At 34.4% G+C, this 27,812-nt stretch overlaps 1 protein-coding gene across 2 annotated transcripts; it reads left to right on the forward strand.

The window, feature by feature from the left end:
* Positions 1 to 16,484: 16,484 nt before the first annotated feature.
* On the forward strand, positions 16,485 to 19,593 carry LOC149569622 (uncharacterized). Of its 2 annotated transcripts, none has more exons than XM_089822330.1 (6): positions 16,485 to 17,166; positions 17,252 to 17,655; positions 18,201 to 18,504; positions 18,655 to 18,733; positions 18,925 to 19,028; positions 19,160 to 19,593. In XM_089822330.1, exons 1-3 carry the CDS (start codon positions 16,485 to 16,487, stop codon positions 18,489 to 18,491), a joined length of 1,377 nt encoding a protein of 458 aa, XP_089678456.1. In that variant the 3' UTR covers positions 18,492 to 18,504; positions 18,655 to 18,733; positions 18,925 to 19,028; positions 19,160 to 19,593. The 2 variants fall into 2 exon arrangements, with proteins under 2 accessions (XP_089678456.1, XP_089678457.1); XM_089822331.1 differs by having other exon boundaries at positions 17,264 to 17,655.
* The last annotated feature ends 8,219 nt before the right edge of the window (positions 19,594 to 27,812 follow it).

The following is a 27,812-nucleotide window of genomic DNA, read 5'->3' on the forward strand; positions in this document are numbered from 1 at the left end:
TTTTACAACTAGACAAGTAGCATCCTCTATATCAAGATAGAATAGATTACTCCTAGTTTGATCACCGTTTCTAATCATTTTCTCATCAGTAACATATATCTTAGCAATCTTGTTTTCAAACTCAACCTTACATCCTAAATTATTCAGTTGTGACACAATCAAGAGATTATAGTTAAGTCCTTCAACATAATAAGCATTGTCACATAGAATTTTATTTGTGAGTTTTTAAGAACATTTTCCTTTTATCAAACATGGTGCATCATTACCAAATCTTACACTATTGCCATCATAAAAATTTAGGGTAATGAACTTACTTTTGTCTCTAGTCATGTGATGTGAACACCCATTGTCAATGATCCATTGATTATTCTTATTCAAAGATGTCACAAGTGTAGTTGCCTCCTCCTTATCAGATTCGTCCTTCATTACAACATACACCAGTTCATCATCATGTTCATCAGATTCATGTTTTTTTTCCTCTTCAACAATATAGTAAGACTTCTTGCCTTTCTCTTTGTAGTCCTTGTTGTCTTCATCTCTCCTACTTTTGTACTTGTCACCACCTCTATAGTTTTTCTTCTTTGGACATCTGGCAGTAATATGACCAACCTCATTGCAATTGAAAAAAATGATAGGTAGTTTACCTTTGAACTTGCCTTTACCTTTGTCGAATCTTCTTGACAGTAGTGCTTCAAGTTGTTCTACATCCTCCTCATCTGTATCACTATTACTAGACACATACTTTATCTTTTTCTTCTTCTTCTTCTCATCAAGTTCCTTCAATGACACCTTAGCTTTGAAAAAAGATTAAATATTTTTAGGTTTGTAATTATCAAAGTTAGATAGCTCAAAAGCAATGAGCCTACCTACCAGACCTTCAAGTCATAGATTATTCCCTAGTATACATCTCAATTCTTGAATTGGAGAAACTCTAATAGCATATATAAGCAACAGTTTCCTTAAAACTTTTCTCAGTACAGTATCATCATCTATTTTACCAGTAGATCCTCTTATTGCATTAATAACTTCTTTTATCCTTGCGACATATTGAGCAATATTTTCACCTTCTTCCATTCTCATATTATCAAACTTACCTTTGAGACTTTTAGCTTTAGCTCTTAGAACCTTAATGTCTCCTCCATAAATGGTGGTTAAGGAATCCCACATTTTCTTTACACTGTCAAGACCTTTGATATTATCAGATTTGGCATAGCTTAGAGCAAAGACAATCTCCAACATCACCTGGTTGTGTTCTTTCTTCTTTTCCATATCCTTGGTAGTTGAGGCTCAAGTAGGATCAACACGCTCAGTAGTAATGGTAGATTGTGCATGATCTCCAAGTCCTCCAAGGTGTAGCTTCATCAAACTTTTCCATGTAGTAAAGTTATCTCTATTAAGCTTGGGTACTTCTCTTTTTGACATCTTGATCTTTGTGCTTCTAATACCTTCAAACTAGTCCTCTTAAGTGGATGGCTTTGATACCAATTGTTGGAATAGTTTAGAAAAACTGGGAGGTGGGGAGGGGGGGGATTGTAAATCAATTATCCAAGGTATTCCAACAACACCCTCTCCCTGTTGGAAATATTTAGAATAACTGAGAGGGGGTTGAATTAGTTATCCAAGGTCCAAATGTACAAATAAAACTTTTCACAACTTAGTGAACCCATATCCATAAATCATTTTCATCATCCATGCATCCATTAGATCATACAATTATTTAAACTTGTAAGTTACTATCAAATCAACTTTGCAAAAATGTAAGCATGAAACATAATAGATTTAATAAAAAATTTGACACAATGATTTAATGTGGAAACTCAATTTGGAAAAAACCACCAATAACATGCTACTCATTCTCACTCTTCTGAAGTGATGCATTGTGAAAGGCCAACCCTATTAAAGGTTACAATCCACACTGTTAAATGTGACCTGGTTAAAAGATTTCAATAACCCTGTTAGGAGTGAACCTTGTTAAAGGACTTTAGATCATTCACTTGGAATGCCACTTGGTTGAAAGATTTACAAATGCCTATTAGGTCAGCCATAATCTAAAGGATTTACCCTAGACCGATACAATGATTAGAAAGTAATAGTAAGGCTTTACATAATTACATAGAGTAATAGAGAAATGCTTTATATAATTATATAAAGTTAATTCAAAGGATTATTTAGCGAATCAACATAAATTAAAATGCTTAAATGAACAAATCATAATAAGGTAATGACTGAAAGAAAGAGAGAAGAGAGATAGAAGACAAAACACAATTGATAACGAAGTTTGTCTGTGGGTCAGACTATGTCTTCAGGTCCTGCTCCAATAGAGGGACAAATTTGATTAGCTCCAAACAAATCAATTACAAGTGTTCAAGATCTTCCCTTCAAGCACAATGGCAACATTATTCTCCAATGTGCAAGAATAATCATCAAGCTTTTAAGATCATAGTCTCCTTCTCATCACCTGGATGAATTTCCAAAGCCTACTACCCCTTTTTATACATGAAATCAGTCATATTTAGGCTAAAACAAATACTTACATAAACAATATTTTTAAACCAACTTTATCTTCATATTCACCCCTCTATCATATTTTAGTTATGATTTCCCTCCAAAATTATGGGTTAGGTTTTAACCCATATCCTTATTTACTAAGGATATGTGGATTACTAATGTTTAAATAATAAAAATCCCATCAATTATTCTTAGGTGCTAAATGGTGTAGTGGTAGTCTTTAAATTTTGGAGACTAATGGTTAGGGGTTCAACACTTGTTGACCTTCAATTCTATTTGGCAATTTACAATTCTTCAAAAGAAATTCCCTCCTTAATTTAATAAAGATACTTGTGTGGTGTAGCGGTAAGGTGGGAGGTTGTTTTGGTTGCGGTTAGGAGTTCAAATCTAACTATCACCTAAGTTTTGGAAAAATGAATTTCAAGTGGCACGTCAGTTGTTCTGCCACATCATCAGCTAATTAGGATGATGATGTCATCATTTTAAAACCTTTTACCTTGTGTTTCAAATTGTCGTAACTTCCACATACAGACTCCATTTTTGATGAAATGAACGTCATTAGAAATCTCCTGACGTGCTCTTCAATTTGAAATTCATTCTTGACCACTTTGGAGAAGATTAATTTTTCATCTTTTTACGATCTCTATTCCTGGTTTGACCAAACTTTGACTAGTCATAACTTCATCATCTGAACTCTAATTTTTCCTATTCAAGTTGCGTTGGAGTTAGAATTGTGAACACTTTGTAATAATGTTGATTCTTGGAACATTATGGACATTTCAATTTTAACTAATTTTTATCCCCTAGATCATCCATTGCCATGGAAATCTTGTTCTTTATTTGCAAGTAGATTAATATGTGTTTGTATTCTCTTGCATATGTGAAATGTGTATTTTGTGATATTGTAATGTGGGGAATGAGATTTTGGCTTTGATTTCATTTTTGTTTTGTTCATCTTTTGATTTTTGTAAGAGGGAATTGTGAAGGGTAAGGTGTTGGGAAGGGGTAGGGGTAGGTTAGTTAGAAGTTTGGGGATAGTACTAGATATTGTTTTTTTTTTGCTAATAATTTTAAATAAGATTACTAAATCTTGATTGGTTAAAATGGTAATAACTTAAAGTTTAGTTAATAATCTTTAGTGATTAGATTAGTATTATATAGGATTATTCATGGGTTTTGGGTGTAGAGACTTGTTGAGTAGTTAGTGTTAGAATATGTTTAAGCTTTCTTTCGTTTTTGAAATAGTATGTAGGAATATCATATATTATTGTTTATATTTTATGGATGTCCTTCTAAAATGGATTATTTAAATAAATAATTCAACCTTAGGTAGGATATTTAGCTTGTAAAGCTAGAGATAAATATAGTTGTGTATTAGTGCTTTTAGTTATATGAATAAAGGTTGGGTTTATATTTGAAAAAAAAAATTATTATTTTTTTTTTAAAATTAATTTATATATATATATATAATGATTTTCTAGGAAATTCCTTGTCAATAAATTTAATGCTTTGATAATATCAATTATTGTAAAGAGGTTTTTAACTAGTTCAAAATGGCTCATGTTAAGGTTTGAATGGGTTATTGAAGGGGTCTTGTAACGACTTGATAGTTGTTTAGGGTTGATGTTGGGAGTTGATTTTAATTTCATCATTGTTTAATGCATAATAGTAAATGTTTTAATTGAGTTCTTATAGGCTTTGTTATTAATTGGATTTCATTATTAGTATATTGATAGGCCACCTCTTAAGTGTAGAACTAGGCATCTAGGGGATTGATCTAGTATGTTGCAACAAGTTTGTGACACCGAATAGAACCTTATGTTTGCATGATTAAAGTTCCATCAAATGATACAAAATTTAATATAGTCAAGTTTGTTCTAGTAAACTAATAATAAAGGTTAACCCATTGTGTGTTTGAACTGCACCTCACTACACTTATCTTAATCGATGTTTAAAGTATAACTTGAAAACTCTAGTAAAAAAATCTATATGACTCTAAGACTTGAACTCATCCTTTCCTTATTTTCACCTCCCTGTAAAATTAACGTTAGCATGTGATTAAACCTAGTTATTACTTTTTATAAATAAATAAAAATCAATGTGTTTTTCCATGATTTTGGTCATGACAAGAGGGGGGTCTAAATCAATACCTATTAACAATTCATTTAATCAAACTTGAATCATAATTCAAACCTGAAATACATTACTTAGTTACTTATACTCATTAATTGTTGCAATGATAATGAGTTTACCTATTTGGTGAAATGTAAAATAGTAAACAAATGCCCATAACAAAATCATGCATCCACACATAACTCCATAATTTTTGGTCTTGTAAAAACACTTGGTTAGAGGGAAAAATCACAGTGGGGATGGTACCGACATCTCCTCACTATAGTAAAAAGGTTTTTATAATTAAGAGATAAAATATTGTCACCTTCTAAATGACTCACCTTGTTAGAAGTGATTGATACATTGTTGGATGTGTCTAATAGTCCTATTAAAAACTACTATGTTAAGATATTTTATCCTACATATAGTGTTCACCTTCTTAAAGGATTTACAATTAGTGCTGATAAAAACTTTTAATCCTATTAGAAATTTCCCAGTTAAGGGGTTTCACAGACACTTACAAGAATTAAGTATTTAAGCAAGATAGAAGTGACCTGTAAAATGCTTTCTACCTACAACTATTTAGATCCCTTGTGCTTTGTCTTTACTTCCTCATTATTTTTTAGGTTATCTCCTATAGACATCTTTATCTATTTGATCTCTAATTATGTTCCTTGACAAGTGCTCTCTCTCTCTCTCTCTCTCTCTCTCTCTCTCTCTCTCTCTCTCTCTCTCTCTCACACACACACACACACACACACACACACATATATACATGTACAATATACATACATACATACATACATACGTACGTACGTACGTACGTATGTATGTATGTATGTATGTATGTATACATATATGTATATTTGTATGCATGTATATATATATGCATGCATACATACATACACACATACATACATATATATTGTTGGAATTCTTTAGAATAACTGAGAGGGGGGTGAATAAGCTATCCAAGGTCTAGATGTACAAATAAAATTTTTCAATGCTTAGTAGACTCATATCTATCAAACCTTATTTTGCATGTATCCATTAGATCATACAACACTTAAACTTTGTAGGTTATTGTCCTAGGTCAAAATAATTTTGCAAAAATGTAAACATGAAACATAACAAATTCAATAAAATATTTGACATAAAGATTTTATGTGGAAACCCAACTTGGAAAAAACCACCAGTAACATGCTACTAATTCTCACTCTTCTGAAGTGATGCCCTGTGAAAGGCCAACTCTGTTAAAGGTTACAATACACATTTTTAAATGTGACCTATTTAGAGGATTTCAATCACCCTATTAGGAGTGAGTCTTGGTAGATTACTTTAGATCATTCACTTGTAATATCACCTAGTTAAAGGATTTACAAATGACTATTAGGTCAACCTTAATCCAAAGGATTTACCCTAGACTGATACAATTATTAGAAATTAATAGTAAGGCTTGATTTGATAACAAATTATAACTCACTTTAAGATTATAGATCTCTGATTCAATCATCCATTATGTTTGGCTTTCACACACTTCAACTCTAATAGCTTGCTCACTCTTCAAGCATTCATACTCTTAAGCCTTCTTACTTTGCATGCCATTTGCAGTCTCTTCTGTTCGGTCACTGAATGAATTAATGTCCTAGACTCCTCATCTTCCTTAAGTTCTTGCTCATGACAACCTTTGCTTCTGACTAGCTCTCTCTATAAATAGATATTCAAGATCTTTTGTCGCTTATCCAGAATCGTCCATTTTAGGGTTAGGTAGGATTAGGTAGGATACAATGAATCTACCCACTTTTATATTTGGTTCTTATGGAAACTTCTTCTTCAATCCTACTTGAATTTGTCACAAAATGGTTTACCTTAAATTTTGTGACACCACCTCATCATAGTTCTCTTCCACATGCTTCATAGAATTCAAGAAAACAACATAGTTAGATTACATCCATCAAATCTATGATTTAACACGAATATTGGCACTCGACATCAATATGTTGTCACTCAAACTTCCATATTGTTCTTCCACTCATCTTCCACTAGTTTACTCAGCGAACACTATAGTTTACTGATGCTCCGCATCAACTAAACTGTACTCGACTTATACAACATTGACTTGACATACACTGAATCTTCACTTTGCTCGAGTTCAGCTAATTTTATGCTCAGCTTGCAATAACTTTGCTCGACACCTATTGTGTACTCGGTCAAGCTTGGTGGACATAATTCTTCTTACTTGTTCTTCTAGACTTAATTAGTGTATCCAACATTTGCACCCTGAAGTAGATAAACAATACACTATATCATCACTGTCTTAACTAATCTTTGTACTTCTTTTTCATACCATAACTCAACCTTTCCTCTAGGTGCTCTTGTTATCTCATTTGAAAAAATCCTCTTCATCAATCAAACAAATGATAGTACTCACATCAACTAAGTAGTTGTCTTGCCAGCAAGTAGCAGGTTTCACATCAGTCACAAAACAATGATTGTTCCATTACAGGTTCTTCACTTCAAAATAATCTCATATCAATATGTGTGTGTGTGTGTAGATATGTATATGTACATATGTGTGTGTGTGTGTATACACACACACACACACATCTATACATACATACATACATACATACATATATATATGTGTGTGTGTGTGTGTGTGATGTCTCTCATCCTCTCCCTTCTCCCCATTCTCTCACTCTCTCACATCCCTCTCCCCTTATTATTTCTCTACCTCTCTCCACACACACATGAATTTTAGTGTTTAAAATATAAGCTAATGGTTTAGGATTCTTTTTAGTGTAAGAAAATACATTATTCAATTATGGTTATAAATATAGTTATGATTGGGGTTATTATAAGGTTGATAGATTACAATGAAACACATTATCCTATTATCCCACTTTCTATTTTTAATATAAACATTTATTTTACAAATCTTCATATTTGTTTATTAGTTATACAAATACACTTTATAATTTCATAAAAAAGTTATTAAATCTTAAAAACTATAAAAAAAAAAAAAAATTATTTTCTGAAAATGACTTGTTTTTATTATAAATTTTATTTATTTATAACTTATCTTTCATTTTTAAATTTTAATATGTTATAATTTTTATTTTTAAATTTGCATTCCATAATCCATAATGTTATTGGCATTCTTTTTCAATATACACGTTTAAACAATATTTTTAGCGATAAAGATTGAGAAAATTAAATAATTAGTTTAAATAAATGATCAACCAATCATTTCATTCATATTAATCAATAAATTTAAAATCTAAATAAAAACAGAAAACAATAATGAACATAATAAGTATGTAGTGTTCATAGTTTTTTGTACACATTTATATAAATGTAACTAGTTATTAATCACTTTCTATTTTTACAGCACAATTTTGTATTATAAATATTCAAAATTTTCCTCTCTAGTTAGTTAATTATCTTTTTCTTTCAAAAAATTTATTTTCCATTATTAATTTTATTTCCATCATCTCTGCCCTTATTACTCTCTCTCTCTCTCTCTCTCTCTCTCTCTCTCTCTCTCTCTCTCTCTCTCTCTCTCTCTCTCTCTCTCTCTCTCTCTCTCTCTCACACACACACACACACACACACACACGTCCCCCATCTATGTCATTCCATAATTATTGTCTTTCTCTTGTACCTCGTTCACACCCTCTCTCTCTATGCATGAAGGACCTGATTAGGGTTTTGTAAATCTCACTTAGATTCCTTATAAAATCATCTTGTTCTCTTTATATTCTTTTGCATTAGTGGCACTGGTAGTGTCACCTGGGACCTATGATGATATGAATTTGTCCTTATCATTTTAATGTTGTTCTCTTGTATCCTATTATTTTTCTTCTTCCTTTCATTTATGTTATTCTTTAACTTGTGAAAATCTCTCTCTCTCTCTCTCTCTCTCTCTCTCTCTCTCTCTCTCTCTCTCTCTAATGTAGGAGCATCCTAGGGTAGTTGGCAATCCTGCAAGGTGAAGTGGTATTGGCCTTGGAGTTGTAGAATTCAGTTATAGAAGGATTGGTGTCTAGTCTTTACTACGTAGTTCTTGGGTGTAGTGTTGGCCAAGGAGCTCGGTCACTGAAGGGGCTCGATTGTTGAAGGTTTTCTCGGTATCTACATTGTTGCTCAATGTACACTATGTTTCTCGACATGTGAGGAACTTGGAAATGCTTGTTAATTTATTGACACTCTACAGTATGGCTTATGGGATGGAATTCTTGCAAATTTGCTTGATCGAGTTGGAGCATTTAATGCATGTTACATGAGATCATGATGTGGAGTGATCATGGGAATTTGTGTGGACCTATTTAGGTCTTGGTTATTTTTTGTGTGTATTTAATAAGTATTATAAGCCTCTTAAGGCATTTGGTATTTAATGTTTGTTGGAGGCTGACTTTTGGCTCAACATTTATTTAATGTAAGGGTTACTTTAATTTGTAACTTACTAGGCTGACTTGTGGCTTAGTTGAATATAACTAACGAGGTCTTGTGGAGTCTTAAGTAATAATCATCCATCTTAGAGAAGAGGATGTGGAGGAGGAGCGAATTTTGTGAAGAGTTAGTAGTTGTGGATGGGAAACAAGGAGATGACTTGGTGGCTTGTGAGCACAAGTTTAGATCTTTCTTGGAGGTTTCTACCAAAGTGTTGCGGTGCTACATATCTAGACTAGTTAGGGTTTGGATTGGATCTTGAGGATCTTGCAGAACTATTACTTTCTTTGTATTTGGCCATAACCAAGAAGGCCTTACAGCCGAGCACATTGCATGTGTATTCAATTATTTTATGAATAAAGAGTTGTGTTTGGTATCATATCTTATTTTTTTTGTTGTGTGATTATTTTTTGGGGGCTAGGACATCTCCCACCTTTCACTGTGTTAGGTGGTCTCAGAGTGAAGGTTTTCCTGAGCGGTAGATAGATCATCAAAGTTGAGGCAGTTTGCACCAGGACTTGGGGTGAAGATCATCATAGCGAGGATCTGGTTGATCTTGTGGATTCATTTCCTTGGTTTTGCAAAGATCTTGGAAGATGCATCCAAGATAATTAGACCCTAGGGTGATTGAAGATCTCTATGATGTTGTGGAAGTAAGGATCTTAGAGAAGATTGGAGTAGAATTTAGATTTGAGATGACATTGATGAAGAGTGATAAGATCACTGAGATCATAAGTACTATAGGTGGTATACCCTGACATATGAGTACCAAAGATGGTTATGAGGAAGTTGCTGAAGACTTTGAGGTTGTTGGATTAGGTAGAACTAGATCGATTTGAGAGACCTATGGGAAGTAGGGCTAGTCAATTTGATAGAACTGGATATCAGTTGAAGTTGAAGCATAAGATGGAGGTTTCTAAATTCTTAGGTACTTTGAATCCTAAAGACTTGATTGATTGGATTGAAAAATTGGAAGAATAGTTTGAGCTAGAGGATATTGGAGATCTGCTCAGAGCGAGGTTGGCACAGACTAAGTTGAAGGGACATGTTGCTCTTTGGTGGAAGGAATTGCAAAGAGATAAAGAAGAGGAAGGTGAAATGAAGATCACTCATTGGAGATTGGTGGTGACTAAACTGAAGGCCAATTTCATTCTTATTGATTATGAACTTGAGTTGTTTAAGAGATTGCAGAATTTGAAGCAAAAGGGTATGTTTGTGAAGGATTATACTGAGGAGTTCTACAAGCTAACTATTTAGTTTAGACATAGTGAATTGTCTAAGGAGAAGGTAGCTTGGTACATTAATGGTTTGAAATTCAATATTTAGGATGAGGTTGGTATGCTAAAGATTGATTTGGTTAAGATTATTTATCAATATGGTTTAAGAGAAGAAGAAAATTTGGAGAGGAGACATCAAGGTAATCCTCAATGGAAGGAAAAGAAGGATCACTTGGTGAAGAATAAACAAATTGCTGAAGATGAACAAAAACTTGTTGATCAGAAGAGAATGACAGTAGAGGTGAGTTTAAGGGTACTTGTTATAGATGTGGTGAAGAAGGACATCAAGCTTATGAATGTTTGCAGAAGGCTAGTGACAAAGGATTTTTTGTGAATGAGATTGAAAACCATATCCATGAACCTAAGCAGGGAGAGAGTTTGTTGGCTTGGTGAGTATTGTTCAGTAAGAAGACACTGGGACCTTGTCAAAGGAGTAATTTGTTCAGGACTTGTTGTAAGCCTGGAGGTAAAGTTTGTAATGTGATTGTCATAATCTTATTCAATTTTTAAAATTTTATGACTGGTCACTACTATTTTTGCTAGCAGTCTTTTTATTTTTAAGTTAACAAATTTAGTAAAAAAATGTGAGCAGTTGATGTATCTATGGACCATGAGCACATGGCTAACATGTAAATAGTTCATGTATCTAATGACCATGGAAAATTGGCTGACATGTAGTTTCACCTTTTGCATCCATGCATGTTATTCTTTGGTGTTATTTCTACTTAAACTATACCTTAAATTGTATTGTTCCATTATAGTGCATTCTCATGCATTCCCTTTTTCAGTTGTTGAACATGGTCAAGCTTGAGAAGCTAGCATGTTATTTATTATTTTGGATTCTTCTATTTAACTCCTAAAAGATCATACACCTTAAATAGTTGTTCTAAGTTTTTTATGTTTGAATTTTTTTACTAAAAAATAAAAATGTTAGCAGATTGCTTTTAGGCCTTTGAATGCCCATTTCTTATCAATATACCCTGGCATTTTCTCTACAAGATTGATTTAATATGTTTGTATTGATTGTCGATTACGATTCACAAATATCATCTAGAATATTGACTATAATAGAGGACAATCCAATGAAAATTATACCCAAAGTTCATTTATTTTAGGTACTTTGGCCTTCATGATGGGTACCATATTGAGGATGATTGTTGGTGCAGGAGCACCTAAAGGCAATGAGTGAGTTTAGCTAGGAAATGTGTGTGTGTGTGTGTGTGTGTGTGTGTGTGTGTGTGTGTGTGTGTGTGTGTGTGTGTGAGAGAGAGAGAGAGAGAGAGAGAGAGAGGTGTAATAAGTCCCTTGAGGCAACACACCTAGTTAGGGTGAGCCTAAAAAGACATTCGAATAAGTTTGGAGCACTGTTAGATTATTTACATAGCCTTTTGTGCCTTATAGGACTAGTTTTCTAGGTAAGTCAGTGTTGGTCAATGTTGAGTCAAATAAGTTGACCATGGGCTTGGGATACCATATCTGGTTAAGTTTCATCTAAGAACAAGGTTTGAAGTTATTTGATGTGGTTTGGGTAAACAAGGTAAAAGCTACTCAAAATGCACACAAAATTACAAAGTTGCAAGTTAGCAATTTTGATAGCTTTTTGTACAAATTGTCAAATCACATAAGAATGGAATGAAACTAGTTGGAAGGGGTCTAGGTGAGGCAAAGCTATGGCAGGGGCCACCAATGGAGCCGCTGGCGGACCGCCAGCGGTAACTGCTAGTGGTGGCTGCTAGCGGTTCCGTCGCGGTTTGCTAACTTTCGTAACTAAAAAATGTACAAAAATTTTAATGATTTTTTAAATTTTCTACCTTGGAGTGTGTGCCAAGGGTCATACGAGCCTGCTCGCAAAAATTTTTTTGCTTCCCAGATCAACGTTGTCCAAATCGGACAAATTTTATATCAAAACGAGGGTTTTGACGCCTTCTGAATCCATCTGTGAGGTTTGTTTGGCCTCAAACTGCTCTGAAAATTAGTGACCCCGTATTTTCTCAAAAAAACTCGAAAAAACACCAGATCTGATTTGCCAAACTCTTGTTCTCCCTTTTTCTTGAAACACCGAACAAGCTACAGTAGATCTAACTCTAATACCATGTAGGATTTGAGCAAATACACCAATCAAATACATGAAGCCCAAGAAAACCTACATGCAGAAAACCTATCACGGAGAAGAAAAAGACAAGAAGAGGCAAGGGTTTGATCTGAAAACAGAAAAATTGTTTTCAGACGAAGAAAAATATTATTCAACGAATTTAATAAATTACAAACAAATCCATCCTTATAAAGGAGATTAAAACCTGAAAAGGGTAACCTAAAGCCTAAAAAAGCTATGGTTACACATTATAATTAATAAAATATTAATTATATACACCTACAAGATAGCTTAAGCAAACTAGAGTAATAGGCAACTTATTTAATTAAATCAAAGTAATATAATTAATAAGTGAAAACAACTAATTACACTAACAAAAGTAGGGCTAAGTGTTATTTGCAGTTAATATAAGTAGTTAGGGGCTGTGTAAATATGGCCAAAGGGAATTTTTTCTGTAGTAGTCACACAATGGCTGCAGAAGCCATTTTTCAATGACCAGACAATTGCTACATAAGTTATTTCATAGCAGTTGCACAATTGTTGCATAAGTGTTTTGTCGTAGTTATGGTAGTTGTTGAAGATGTTGTATTTTAGTAGTTTTGTACAAGTTACAATATAGCTTGAGCAAAACAACATTCTTGGTATGAGTGGTACTAGATAAGTGAGGGTCTGTAGGACACATACATTCTATTTTGTATTAACTTCTCATGGATATGCAGTTCAATGTTGCAGCAACTCTAAAGCCATTTGGTATATTAATGAATACAATAAGCCTATAGAGAAGGTGGGAAACTTGAATGTTGGTATGGGTATTTTGAGGGAATATGTTTGATAGGTACCTCTAAATGTCATAGAGAAGGGGTCTTGCAGGAGCACCTACGATAGGATCAACATTTGGCTCAAATTGTATACTTTTCATATATGGTGGTTACTTCCATTGGCTTTAAACCTACTTGGGTGTCATCATTAGGTTGAGTGACTTGATAGTATAACATTTACATCTTTGTCGTGGGACTTGGAAGTGAATACAACAATTTTATCTTTGTTGTTGTACTTGAAGCTTCACAACTGTTGTGTTCAATTGATAAAAACATGTGAGTTATTGTGTTATTGTGCTAAAGTTTCTTGTTCACTTTTTGCGTGTATTTGAGAAATTGAGAAATACTGCTACTAGAAAGAAAAATAAATCATGACTAGGTTTAAACCATTTGTCTTGGATAGGCCATAAATCTTTTAGAACCATAACTAGATTAGACTGTCTAAGAAAACAAATCTTGACATTACATTGATCTAGACCTTTTAAGAATCCTATAAAGACACAGTGAACTAAAGTAGTAGCAATATAAATCTTGAAGAAGGCTTTTGAGATGAAATATACAAAAAGACATTTTATAAGTACTTAAGAAGATGAAATATTGTCTTTTCCTTGCTTATATTTTTCTAGTATATTGTGCTTTTCTTGATTTTTTTCTATGTTTTTGTAAGGTTCCTAGATTTACAAGGACATGTTTGCGATGAACAAGATAATCACAGTGAGGATGTTTTGTGAAATCAAGGTTGTGTAAAATTGTGAGTATATAATCAAAGAGATAGGGAAAAATGAAAAAGGAGTAGGGCATTTGTACAATTAGGTGTAAGGAAATAAATATTTTCAATTTTCAATTTTTTTAAAAAAAAATTGGCACATGTTCTTGTGCAACATTTGTTAACTGCAAATGACAAAGCATTGTACAACATCATTTAAGTTGTTCAAGATCAAAGGAAGAGTTTTGTCAAGAAAAATTCCAAATAGTCCAAAATTTCTTAAAGCCTTTGGAACAAAAATATTTCATACATATCATACAATCATAATATTGACTATGAATATCATGTGGAGATTACAATGACCAATAATGAGGTCATGTCTCAAGTAGGACATGACTTCAGATTTGGTAAGACACTTCTCCAATAATTTCAATTTTGTTTTAATCCATATTCCAAAATAAAAGTACCTCATGCAAGGCTAGAATGTTTTGGGTTTACAAATAATTACTAGTTATTTGGCAAGGTTTGTTTAGATTTTGAATTCAAGAGGGAAATTAATTTAGTCTAGTCAAATAGCTAATGATCTTAGCCTATAAGATTAGATGAAAATGTTTCAACATTGTTATGAAGTTTTTGGTATTTCGGCTTTGTATTATTTCATGCTCGCATCTCCACGAGAATAGTTTAAATGGTTTGAGATGAAGCAATGAGTGGTTTCCACCAAGGGTAAATATAGTTTTCACATTTATTCTTGGTTGTTGCAGCAACCACCTTGACTGCATTCCTTTTTCCACAACTGTCATTCTGGGGTGGATATTGAAAAATTGTACATTGTAAGCTTTGATCATAACCTTATATTTTATTGCATGAATATTTAATAATAGTAAATTAAAATTATTATAATTTAGAGATATTAGATATTTGAGTGAGTTTGTCATTCCATCCATTTTTTATCTATAAGTCATTTTCTATGTGTAACTATTGTACCACTATTGTATTCTCTTTCTTTTCAATAATGTTTGAGGATTAGAGTTTGTTAATAAACACAAGAGTAATAGAGCAGGTGTGTTTTGTAGCATGTTTCATTGACAATCCACGAAATTTCTATTTCTATCTCGTTTGTTATTTTCCAATGTAAAACTATTAAGTTAATAATTAATTTAATAATTCAATATCTAAAAATACTTGTTAAATTAAGTTTGCTTGAACTGAATTCATTGTTTATCAATTGAATTTTTTTATTGTTTTGCAAATCAAAGTTACTATCAACATGTTTAACCTTTCGTATTTAATTTTTTTTAATCACAAATTATTATGTTGAGTAATATTATACTTTTGAGGCAAGAGTCTACAACACAATGGTAAATTGTGAGCCTCTTAAATGAGAATATTATAGACTAAGAAAAAATTAAAAAATTATATTTCTACTTTATTTAGAAAGACTATATATGAAGCTCTTGTTCTTTTAGCTATTTGCAAGGCATAGATCTATCTTTCATTTTTCACAAAAGAGACTCAAACTTTAGAACTACTACTTTAAATTGTAATCGTATGAGAATGTTGAATGCTGAAAAAAACTTATTATGTCAAAGAATTTAATCCCACATGCGAATATGACGACAAAGAATATTTAAGAGCCGAGATCAAAAGAAAGACAAACATCCTAATCGCTCAATTGAGATCCGGTTCCCACCATTTGAGATGTGAAACTGGTAGATGGAAGGTCCCTAAGAAAGAGTGAGAGGATAGCATACGAAGACATTCACAGCGTCCACAAAGAAACATTAAAAGTGAACAATATAAAAGACTTTTTCGAAGGACCAAGACTCCTCAAGGGGGTCATTTTACTTATGCAGATTCACAACAAAAAAGACACGCTGGAGAAATCACATCAGACTGACTAGGAGTTTTATGTGGGTCTCTAGAGTTATGGCCTCATGAACGTCATTAAAAATCTTCCATTCATTCATTACAGGCCAGCAACTCAAAGCTCTGCCTCTATTTAACTCTTTAAATTAAGACAAGCCAGCAACTCAAGGCTGTGGCGGATGTTTTTCTCTGTGCACACGGGAAGCCGTTACACTGCACATTTCCAGTGGCTGATGTTCCAATACTGCAATGGCGTTCTCTTTTAATTTGTGGGATCCCACACTCACAAAATTTGCTGGAAAGTTAATATCACTTTCGGTGGCTGATCACAATCTCTCCCAATTCCTGGGCGCAACCAGTCATAAGGAAGTGCTGCGCCAGGACATGAGCTCTTACGCTCGCTCATTCCTTCTTTTCACAAGCAGATACATCGATTACTCCACATGTGTCCTGCCGGGAAGCCCATATCCCCAATTGGGAATTATACCGAGTTCTATCGCCTGTAACAACGGAGGGATTTGGTATTCACCAAACTGGATCACCTCATTAAAAATTGAAACGTTGGAGGCAACGGCGGAGATCGCGGCGTGAGAAATCAACGGGGTCTGAGAGCGCTGGTGCAGCAACCACGTTGCTGGAAATGTCTGAGAATGAGTTATGATGCCAGAGCAGAAGGGGAAATATATAGGGTTGTATCGGTGGCCATGGAGAGGAAGAAATTCTCTGCATTGGTAATTGCAGGCCTGAAATTGATGGAAATGTGGATGGATTTAGCGGCTGCTGGTTGTGCGCTTTTAGCGAATTGTTGGAACATGGTTTGCCCTAAATCGCAAGTCATGGAAAATGAATCTGCCCTCGTCAACAGCAACCCTGGTCCGGCAAATGACAAAGATCGATCGGATGAAAGTATAAGAAAGCAAGAGATTCTCCATCAAAGTCATTTTGAGGATCTTGTAGATTGCAATGTCGGCAAATTTGGGTTTCGGAGAAGATGTGTGTCTTCGAAAAGAGGACCCTCTGCGTTTAGGGGAAAAGCAAGGGTTTTAAGGGCGGCTATTAGCAAGCCTATGTCTTCCCTCGAAAGCTGTCTCTATAGTTATGAAATTGACAGTAGTAGTTGCATCTCGTGCGGAGGGCAAAGGCAAAAGCCTCTTCTTGTTAATGATGGGAGTAAAATCATGGGAGCGGAGATTTCTCCTCTGCTGCTTTCATTTCCTGTTACAAATTGTCTACTGCCTTCTCACAATGACATAAACAGTGATGGGCATGGGTCTGTACCCGTAACTGAACTTCCTTCGCCAATAGAATGCAGCCAAAGTTCAAGGAATGCAGGTATGATTAATTGTAATTCCTCTTTTAGCTTCAGAATTGTTTCCTTTATTAAGGTTGTTTTATTTACAATATTTATATTTCACAGATGCCTGTGTAGGCTATCGTTTGGTTTGTTTTGGAGTTGGCATTGGCATAATGTCCACAATCATGTCAAGCAAGAGTGAAATGGAGATGCTTACATGTTTGATAAAACAAAAAGAAGAAAGGGTTGAGGAACTGGAGGGAGAACTAGAAATGCAAGCTTCATGCACCGTGAAAGACGTATCTGATGAAGCTCTTAATGGTTTAGAAACTTGGCAACAGACTGTTGCTTGTCTTGATGCATTGTCTACTGAGGCGTGTGTGATTGAGAAAACTCCAGGTAAAACCCCCGACAAAAAAATGGAGAACGTGACCAGTGTTGAAGCAGAGCTTGAAGCCGAGTTGGAGAAACTTGGATTCAACTTGCATTCTCTTAGCCACCAGAGAAGATTTCTTAGAATCAATGAGGTTAGCTTTTAGAAACTCAACTGCTCTCTTTTTTTCTGTTTCGGATAGATATTAAAGCCATGCTGCCCATGTTGAATTTGTGCACACAGCACAACTTCTCTGTTTGAATTGTTTTGATAGGAGTCACTTTGATTCTGGTCATCTTATCTCTGGAGCACAATGCTTTCGTTTACTTGGCACTTGCATGTGTATAAGTTTTTAAAAGTTATCACCAGAGTAATGGCTTGACATGCATTGCCAAAGTATAAGACTCACAACATGCTAATGTTTCGAATTGATGACAAGCAAAATGAAATGATACTTTCAGTCACAATATACCTATATAGCTAGAGCCTAGAGGATACGTTCAGCATAACTAGATAGACGATAAATTAGAAGATGCCTTGTACCCTTTTACATACATTGACTCAAGTGCTGATTGGTTATGCTTGTTATCTAAACATATCTATAAAGCAGTTTCAGTTTTTTCAGTATCATGTTTACGATCTTCCAATGGTGTTTTATGATCACGCAGCATAACCCTGAGAATTTCAATCGTGTGGCAGATTGACTCAGATTGCAGTGCTGATGTTGTCAGTGGACAACTGAGAGAGGATGGGTTTACGTGTAATGCAGAATCAGAGGAAGATAATAATTCTTCAAGAGATGAAGAATTTAATACAGAAAACTTGTGTGTTTCACCAAGGGATTTGGAAAGACGGTTGCACGAGGTTATAATATCAAGGCTTCAAGATCGCATTGCAGAGCTTGAAACTCGACTTGAGGGGAGTCAAACTAAATTGCATGCGATCAAATCAGCTCTGAAGCAATCAAATGAGTCGAATCAAACATCTTAATCATTAAATGCAGGTATTTATAAGCCTATTAGGTTTTGCTTGGAACTTTTTTCTTTATGAATTTTAGGACTCTCACCCACTGATCATGCCTCTGTTACTTACATTGAAATGGATTTTGCTGGCATTCCTATTATTGATGTCGAATTTGATAAATGTATGTCAGCTTTGCGTATAGATTTTGGACTGGATTCAGAGGAAGTAGGATCTGTCTCCTCTTTTTTGGAACACCCTGATGATTTGAGGTACACATTGACCTTTTCATTTCAGCATTGTGTAGAATAGAAAATTCGTTGTAATTTGTTAGTAGTAATTTTTGTTTTATCTCGCCTTTCAGATTTTAAGATTTTCAATTGGCCACTAAAATGAAAGTCAATGTTAACATTCATTATTACCAATGTTTTCATTTTAAATTTAGACAGTAAATGATTAACAGAAAATCAAAGTTGTGGAAATACAATTCAAACTGTCACCACTGAACCTTGATAGTCATCTCTCCAAAGGTATTGGAGTTTCACAAAAGGGACATGAACATTCATGGTAAGAAAACAAAAATGTTTATATGTTTTTTTTTATGCAATTCCTTTCATTTCTATGATAATGTTTGTTTTGATTATGATAATAAATTTAGTTGTCTCTAATTCTCTCTTTGTTTTGCAAAACTATTTCAGCTGTTGTAAAGGTCAAGAATGCTGCAAACACCAGCACAAACAAGAACACTTCTGATCCCAAAAGCGAAAGTTGCCCTTATTCAAAGTGATATGTTCGTTCCTAAATGCTAGTTGGGTTCCGTTATAAAATTTGCATTGCATTGAGTGTATGTGAAAAGTAACTAGTATGTGAACAGTAACTAAACGAAACTCAAAATTTCAGGTGGTAGTATTAGGGTTGTCGCTGATGAGGAGAATGTACCAACACTATGAGGGAGTACAAAATGTCCAAAAAAATCTCAATGGGGAGACCAGTGAGTGGAAAGTCTCCTATCTATGCTAATTGTACATCAAGTAAGGGGTGGGAATTCCATTTCTGCAAGGCTACATTGCTCAAATATCATGGCTTCCTGTTGTTTGTATCAACATCAATACTGAAAGAAAAAAATTCCTTATTTGGTTTTTTTTTTTTTTTTGTTGCAGTTATTTGATCTTTCGAAAAGCCATACATATTTTTTTTGGCTGTCATAAAAGAGTTTACTCTGTATCATCTGCAGATGCTGATTATGGAATGCCTCATCTCATTTCATAAAATATTTTCTTAATCTTTGCACTGGTCTTGAGCAGGAGCTTTTCTCGCTTTCATTTGGCTTTAGCTTCTATTTTTTTCATTTTTCAAGGAAAAGAACTAATACTTGTTTCCTTTTGTATGGTGTTGAAGTGATTTTCTCATTTCAGTTAGTAAGAATGTTGAGAAAGAACTTCTATGAAACTTACAAGTATTAGTATATATATTACATTGTTAATAAATTTATTATATTGATTAGGCTAGACAGTTACAAAGAAGTCTGTGCATACTTAAATTGTTTAACTGATTTCTATCAGGTGCACAAACATTATAAATACCTATCAACTTTAAGGCTGCAAGTAATGAAGAAATCTTTGTGTATATAAATTGATTATAACTCTTCTTTTGTTTACATCTCCATAAAGAAATTGGAGTTTAGCAACAACTATTAAATTTTTAGTGGATGAATCAAAAGAAATAAAAGGATATTTGGCTATGGAGATTGTGGTTGACACATTATATAAATATCATGGTTTTAATTTTAATACTTTGAAAATGAAAATTTAAATGCAATCGATGAATAAAAATTAATGGGCAATAGGCACTAGAAAAGAATGTCCATCTATGATTCTCACTTGCACCACATAGACTTGCACAAAAACTCAAGTGAATTTTGGGAGGAATTGAATAAGTTATTTGGAACAAAAGCGCCTAATGCACAAATTTCTTTAACTACTTCGACTATATAGATTTCCAATGGAAGATAAAATTACAATGACAAATGACATAAGTAATTTGAGGTATATTATTGTTGCTTTTACACTTGGCCAAACTACTTCTCATAAGTTAGAAGATACATTTCAACACTTTTAGCAAAAGAAACAAGATATCAAATACAAATGATTCATAAGGTGTTTCTCAAGTTAAAAAAAACTTATGTGCTCAAACACATAACAAAATATCAAACATGAGAAAAGAGGAAATCATGTGTTATAACTATTAGAAAAAATGGTCACATATTTTGGTCTTGCAAAATCCATGCTAGAGATGTTCTTAATGGAAACATGAAAGATGAAGGTAATATTACTTGTGTTGAAAATGAGGACTTGTCAAATGATGAAGCCATTAGCTATGATTTTTTAAGTGACCTCGGAGAAGTATTATAAACCTTCATTCAATTGGAGGTTGGAGGCACAATACGATGGAGGATTTAATCATCTCAACTTAGCTTCTCACTCTGAGGTGATATTTTGTTTGAGAAGCATTTTAGGTCTTCTGGTTTTTTGTTTATTCCTTCCAATGCTGACATTCTTTAAGGTACATGTATTGTGAAGTTTGATTTGTGGAGGCAAGTAAGGGGTTTTGTGTAGAGTTCAATATGGCGAGGTTGTGATTCGGGAGTTATGGAGGGAGAACTTGGGATTCTTAGATAGGGGCTACACCTTTACAAGGGTTATGAGATAACTTGATGAAACTTTGCTTGATTTAGGACTTGTTTTTCAAGTGAAGATTTTTACAAAATGTGTATACATCTTGTATTCAACAAATTTTAAAATGTAGATCTTAAAGGAGGTTTCTCAATAGATAATACAATTGCAAGAACAATGTAATAAAGGGGTGATTGTTAGTATATTTAGTGCATTGTTATCAAATTTATTACATTGATTAGGTTAGATGGTTACAAAGTGGTTTGTGCACAGTTAAATTGTTTAACTGATTTCTGTTAGAATCTAATAAGATTAATAACCCAGAAAACTAGTGCAAAGAATAAATATCTAAACTATGAATGCAAATGATACAAAATCAAAATAGCATCATAGAGTTAGTCTCCAAGAGAGTAATGCAAATGCTGGAAGCAAAATAGCATTAAGAGGATGCAAAAACAAGAGATGCAAATACAAGCCAGGTAGTATGCTTATATAGGCTAGGAAGAGGGAGGAGGTGGCAACACCAACCAATGAGGAGCAACCATCTATCGGACTAAAGATAGCAAAGTATCTTCCCAAGATAGCTAATGGATGCTCACATGTAGGAAGGTGACACCTCACAACCATTCACCTAATAAGGCATGCTTTATTAACCTAAGTGAGATTATTAAAAGTGTAGGAAAAACTTAGCAAAATAGGAAAAATAAAAAACTACACTAACACCCCCCCATAAGCGAAGCTTAGGTGGATGTAGAAATGGGTCCCGGAAAGTCAAGCCTGATGAGGTACCCATGTACATAAAATTCTCCCAAAAGAGAGAGAAAAGAGACTCCCCAAAGAAAATTAGAACTCCAAGTGAGAGGAAGCGGCCCCCCCAAAAGATGAAGCATCCCATACCCCCAGCAAAGCTTGCAAATTTTGTCCAGGAGATCCACTTACATCGAACAATTTTTCTTTCCTTAGAAAAAAGGACAAGATCCCAAGTGTGGTTCCTCATCAAGAAACTATACTCTTCCTGCATAGTTGTAGCCCACTCAGAAATACCAGAAGCCTCATGAAAGGACTGTGGATTTGAGACAGTAGCAATGAAGATATGTAGAGCATCCTGGAATTGTGAACGAGTCTGCTTGGTGTCTGATGGATCCCCAACCCAATCACCTGCAAACTGCAAGGTCTGTCTAGCCCAAAGTGGATCAGAAGATGGAGAATCTAGAGGAGAATCATCAACCTGTAAATGATGACTAGGAGAGGAAGGAGGTGAGTCCTCTGAATCACTCTCTACATCAGAAGTGGAGGTAGAAAACTGCTCAAGTGAATTTGACCCATTAGAAGATCTATCATGTATTCCAAGTGACTCCAATGTCAAAGTAGAAGGCAACCCTATGACCATGCTCTGCTAGTTAAGCTAATGCAAGTAGTGGAAGTTAGGATGGCCAAACCGCTCATGCCATAATCTGCTCACATCATTAGAGTGAGTGAGTGAAACAGTCAAAGGAGGATCAGGAACAAAGTGAGAAAACATATAGAGTCGTGACTGATGATCTGCTCTCCCAATTACAACTATAGAATCATTATGCAACTCACGTATCTCCACTGAATCAAGAGTGAACTCAACCTGCTTGCCTAAACCTGTGTGAGTGATTTGGTGTACCGATAGAAGATTAGTTGACAATGAGGGTACACAAGGAACATCATGGAATGTGCCATCCCCCACATCAATAGACCCTCTCCCACACATCTCAACAAGAGTGTTATCACCCATCAAAATATAAGACATAGTACATGGCTCCAAGGATGCAAGTTCTTCCTTAGATGAAGCCATGTGGTGTGAAGCACCCGAATCAAGAACCCAAGTGGATGGTGAGGAAGGAACTGCAAAAAGGGCCTTGCCCTTTCCTTTCCCCTTGCTGTTTTCTTTTTTCTTGTTAGACCCTTCATTAGAACTTTGTTTGATAGACTCAGGAACACTGATATTATTCTTCTCAAGAATGTAGGTCAAGTGATCAAGTTTTTTCTGCAAACATTTATGTTCATCATGACCAGGTCTTTCACAGTAGGCACATTTGACCTTTTCTTTCTTAGGCTTATCACCCTTGGAAGATGGTGTATCAATAGTTGCTTTTGAAGAAATCGATATCTGATCCTTCTTCTCCTCGCTATTCTTTTGTTTCTTATCCTTACTATTGTTGTTACTACTTTTTCCTTGTTGTTCTTTTGTGCCTTGGTTGGCAGCCAAGGCATGTGACTTAGAGGACGTAAGAGTGCCCATCTGGATTAGCTTGTCCTATTCTCGAGTGAGATTGACAGCAAAATCATCTAAAGATGGCATGGTGAATTGAGTACCAAGTGCACCCTTAGTAGCATAGAAGGTAGAGACAAACACAAAATATTATGAACTTAGCTTAGAGAGAATACTAAGAATCAGTTGTTCATCTTTCTTTTCAATTCCACATTGTTTTAACTGCAGCCTTAGTGATTTCAATTTGGTGAAGAAATCTTGGATTGTGTTGAAATTGCCTGGACTCAAACTAATTAATTCATTTTCCAACATATGACCCCTCATTGAATCTTGTGTGCCAAATAGTGTTTCTAGCTTTGTCCATACTTCATTTGGTGTATCCAAAGACTCAATGTGAAATAGCAAGTGAGGAGAAATAGACAAACACAATGTTCCATACGCCTCATCACATTTGTTAAACCACTTAGGCTTGTCTTCATCTTTAGCAGGTTCAATTTCAAGTCCCATAGTTATCCTATTTAATCCAGCTTTCCTTAAGTGAATTGTCATGCGTGATTTTCACTCAAAGTAATTGTATGGAGTTAGGATGGGCATATTTGTTTGATCCATGATGACGAAATGTTAAAAAAAAGAGAACCCAACCACGATAATGCCCCCCCCCCCCCTTTTTACTCAATCAAAGAACCCCCCCAAAAGAAATATGATTTGGCACTTTATTTTAGTGCGTTTACAACTACCACTAGAAAGAAATACTTAGTGGTCTTGATTTCAATGCATTACAAACCCTCATGAAGAGCATATGCTAAAAGTGAAACTTGGGCACAATAATCAAGAAAACAAATAGCACCACTACGATCTACTCAAAAAATCATGCACTTTCAAAAAAAGAATCGCCTCGATACGAGGTCGTATGAGAAAGTTATGATCCTCCGAAGTTTCCAAAACGAGAACTGTGCACAGTCACGGCTGAGAATCTTCAATTTCTGAAGAATTCATGCATGAAAATCAAAAAACAACTCCACTAGTGGATAGAGCACAAAAAAATAGCCAAGTTCATAATAAGAATCATCAAAATCGGAGTCTGTATGAGCAATAACGAGACATTTAAAAATTGCATTCAAATCTGTGATTGCCAATGGAGAGGGGTATGGTTGTAGCCTTTCATGCTCGATTCTTCAAAATATACAGCTTGCATGCAAAATCTAAAAGATACCCAGATGGTTTTTCGGGGCTGCGAACAAAACTCAAAAAGCATTTTCCTTGTTGATGTATAGAAGATGTTGTTGTAGTGTAAATCAGACGCCTTTAACAGTAAAAAATGGCTCCAAAAATCAAGAAACGACCCAGCAACCAAAATATGACATGCAAATGCTGGATCAGATTCCTAAGTCCATTAATGGCATGCTGGAACCTGCAATACTGATTAAAAACTCCAAATATGCAAGTTGGTTGTCAGATTTGAGATTGAAACCCCAGAGAAAAATTATTTTTGTCAAAATTTTTCTGATTCTCAAGATCATCCAAAGATGCAAGAGAAGAGCATACTTCATTTTTCAAAAACTACAATAAAATTTATTAGCCCCCCGCCCCCCCCCCCCCCCTCAAAAAAAAAACTAAAATCTACTCTTGCGCATAGAAAAGCTCTGATACCATGTTAGAATCTGATAAGATTAATAACCCAGAAAACTAGTGCAAAGAATAAATATCTAAACTATGAATGCAAATGATACAAAATCAAAATAGCATCATAGAGTTAGTCTCCAAGAGAGTAATGCAAATGCTGGAAGCAAAATAGCATTAAGAGGATGCAAAAACAAGAGATGCAAATACAAGCCAGGTAGCATGCTTATATAGGCTAGGAAGAGGGAGGAGGTGGCAACACCAACCAATGAGGAGCAACCATCTATCGGACTAAAGATAGCAAAGTATCTTCCCAAGATAGCTAATGGATGCTCACATGTAGGAAGGTGACACCTCACAACCATTCACCTAATAAGACATGCTTTATTAACCTAAGTGAGATTATTAAAAGTGTAGGAAAAACCTAGCAAAATAGGAAAAATAAAAAATTACACTAACAATTTCTATCAGGTGCACAAACATTATAAATACCTATGAAATGTAATATACAATACACTGAAATAAAAGAACGTCTGATTTATTTTGATAACAAGTATAACTAGGTTTAGTATTGACATTTATCTTTTTAAACTTAGAAAATCAAAGGAGACCATCGCTACACATTCTTGGGCTCATAGAAGAACATGAGAATCATCAAATTCATTCCCATTGCATTGGATAAAGATAATATAGGATGTTTTTGGCCTATCTTTTAAATAAATAGTGCATATTAACTAAGAATCCTGCAAAAATACTAAGAAGTTGTAGTTAGCTTTTATAGTTGAAAAGACAAGTTTTTAAAGGGCATATTCAATATAACTCTATATTAACGTACCTCTGCTCAAGAGACTATTGAATAGGCTAACTGATCTAAAATATATATTCTTGAATGTAGATCTTGATATGAATGATGATAGTGTTCACTAGAATTGCTTCACATAATGTATCGGTGCAACATTGGTCCAAGGTCTAAGCCAATTGTCAAGAATCTCTTCTACAAGTCATGAGTAAAAATTCACGTGAAATGACTAGTTCTCATCCTCAATCCTCATAGAGCTTGACATGAATGATGATAGTGTGCATTAGAATAGCTTCACATATTGTATTGGTGCAACATTGGTCCAAGGCCTAGGCCAACTGTCAAGAATCTCTTCTACAAGTCATGAGTAAACCTTTAAGTCAAATGATTGATTCTCATCCTCAATCCCTCTTCAAAGATTGATTTGGTAAAGCCATCTTCTTTCCATGTTATTGTGTCATCACAACATGATGCAAGAGTATCGTTGATTATCCATTTCCTATTCATTTGGACAATTTCATATTGTTTTAGCTTATGATTGGTCTAGTTGGCTGATTTTTTATGTGATCCTTATGGCATGGTCAAGGTGTTGTACACATCTTATTTCTAGGTTTGTATGTTGATTTGATGTTTCTAGATAAAGTTATCTCTAAATTGGTCTAATCCTTTGTGGCTTTCTTATTCTAATGATTAGGTTGGTGTAATGTAGCTTGCAACGACACATGATTCATGATATATGATGTGCATTGACACATTGTTCTACATTGATACATGTTTCATCGACCCTCTTGTATGTTTGCACGACTTGATGTATTCATTTGGGGGTGTTCTTATTATTTGGTTTGTGACCTATGTATTTGTAATATGTTTTCTTTGTCTTCGAAATTAATTATCAAATAAACCTACTTGTGGCTAGTGATCTTGTGTATAAGTAAGGTAGTTGTTCTAGATAAAGTACTATTAGGTAAATAGGAAGTATAACACTAAGCGCAGTAAAAGTGATAAATTACCTAAAGGTAGTCTAGAAGCAATTAGAAGGTTAGGTTTGTTGAAGGTGTCATAATTGAGGCATGTATACTGAAAATGGTGATGTAATAACTACATTTACAAGCCAACTTGATTATAATCGAGTGATTAATCCATTTTGTGTTCATTATTTCTAAGTTTGTTTGTGCATTTATGTTGTTTCTTATCTTTATTGCAAGTTTAGACATCTCCCTTCGAGATTCTTTGATCTTGGCTATATCAAGTGGTATCAAAGCAGGTTGTGGTTGTTTATACATCATAACAAATCAGCACTTGGGATCTCATGTCTTGAATTGCATGTCTAGTTGTTGTGAAGTGATAGAAGTTGACACTATGATCTGCATCAACCAAAGGCCAATGCAAGGTAGCAAGGAATTGATTGGAATATTGGAAGATTGAGATCATACTTTTGAACTTGGTACTAGGGTTACAGATATCTACAATTGTGGAGGTTGCACAAGAAGGATTGGTTGGTTAGGAAGTTGATAAGTTTTTTGGTTAATGATAAAACTTAATAACTTGATGTGAATTGTTTGTGTTGGTAGATTTTCATATCGGATTTGGCCAATCAAAACTTGTGATCAAATCATCAGACTAGTGGAATTGAATATTTACATCTTGATAAACATGTCGCCTAGATGAATGAATCCTAGAAGACTAGAGCAAGTGATGGAGGATTTAAAAAGTGAGATAAGGAGTATTCAGAATGTGTTGACTAGGGCTAGTAGAAACCCTATGACTAAAGATCAATTTGAGAAAGGTGTCAAAGATCTAGAGAAAACTGATGTTTAGATTCTTGGTGAGGAGAAAATATTGTTGAGAGCTATGACACAAATGGGTATGATTCATAGAATTGATGTTGCATACTTTTTTGCTTCTTTGAATCTAGAGGAATTGATAGATTGGATTATTGAATTAGAGGATTAATTTAAGCTTGAATATTTTAAGGATTCACATAAAGTTAGGTTAGTACATACTAAGTTCAAAGGTCATGT

The sequence above is a fragment of the Cupressus sempervirens genome, chromosome 3, assembly GCF_028749045.1.
Source record: "Cupressus sempervirens isolate cs-2001-9-10 chromosome 3, ASM2874904v1, whole genome shotgun sequence".
NCBI classification, from domain to species: domain Eukaryota; kingdom Viridiplantae; phylum Streptophyta; class Pinopsida; order Cupressales; family Cupressaceae; genus Cupressus; species Cupressus sempervirens.

What these genes read in the sequence shown, in the direction of transcription:
- LOC149569622 (XM_089822330.1), top strand. Translation starts at nt 16,485, where the DNA reads ATGAGTTATGATGCCAGAGCAGAAGGGGAAATATATAGGGTTGTATCG. An exon ending in CCAAAGTTCAAGGAATGCAG is followed by an intron (nt 17,167 to 17,251) that starts GTATGATTAATT and finishes TATATTTCACAG; the next exon opens with ATGCCTGTGTAGGCTATCGT. An exon ending in GATTTCTTAGAATCAATGAG is followed by an intron (nt 17,656 to 18,200) that starts GTTAGCTTTTAG and finishes ATCGTGTGGCAG; the next exon opens with ATTGACTCAGATTGCAGTGC.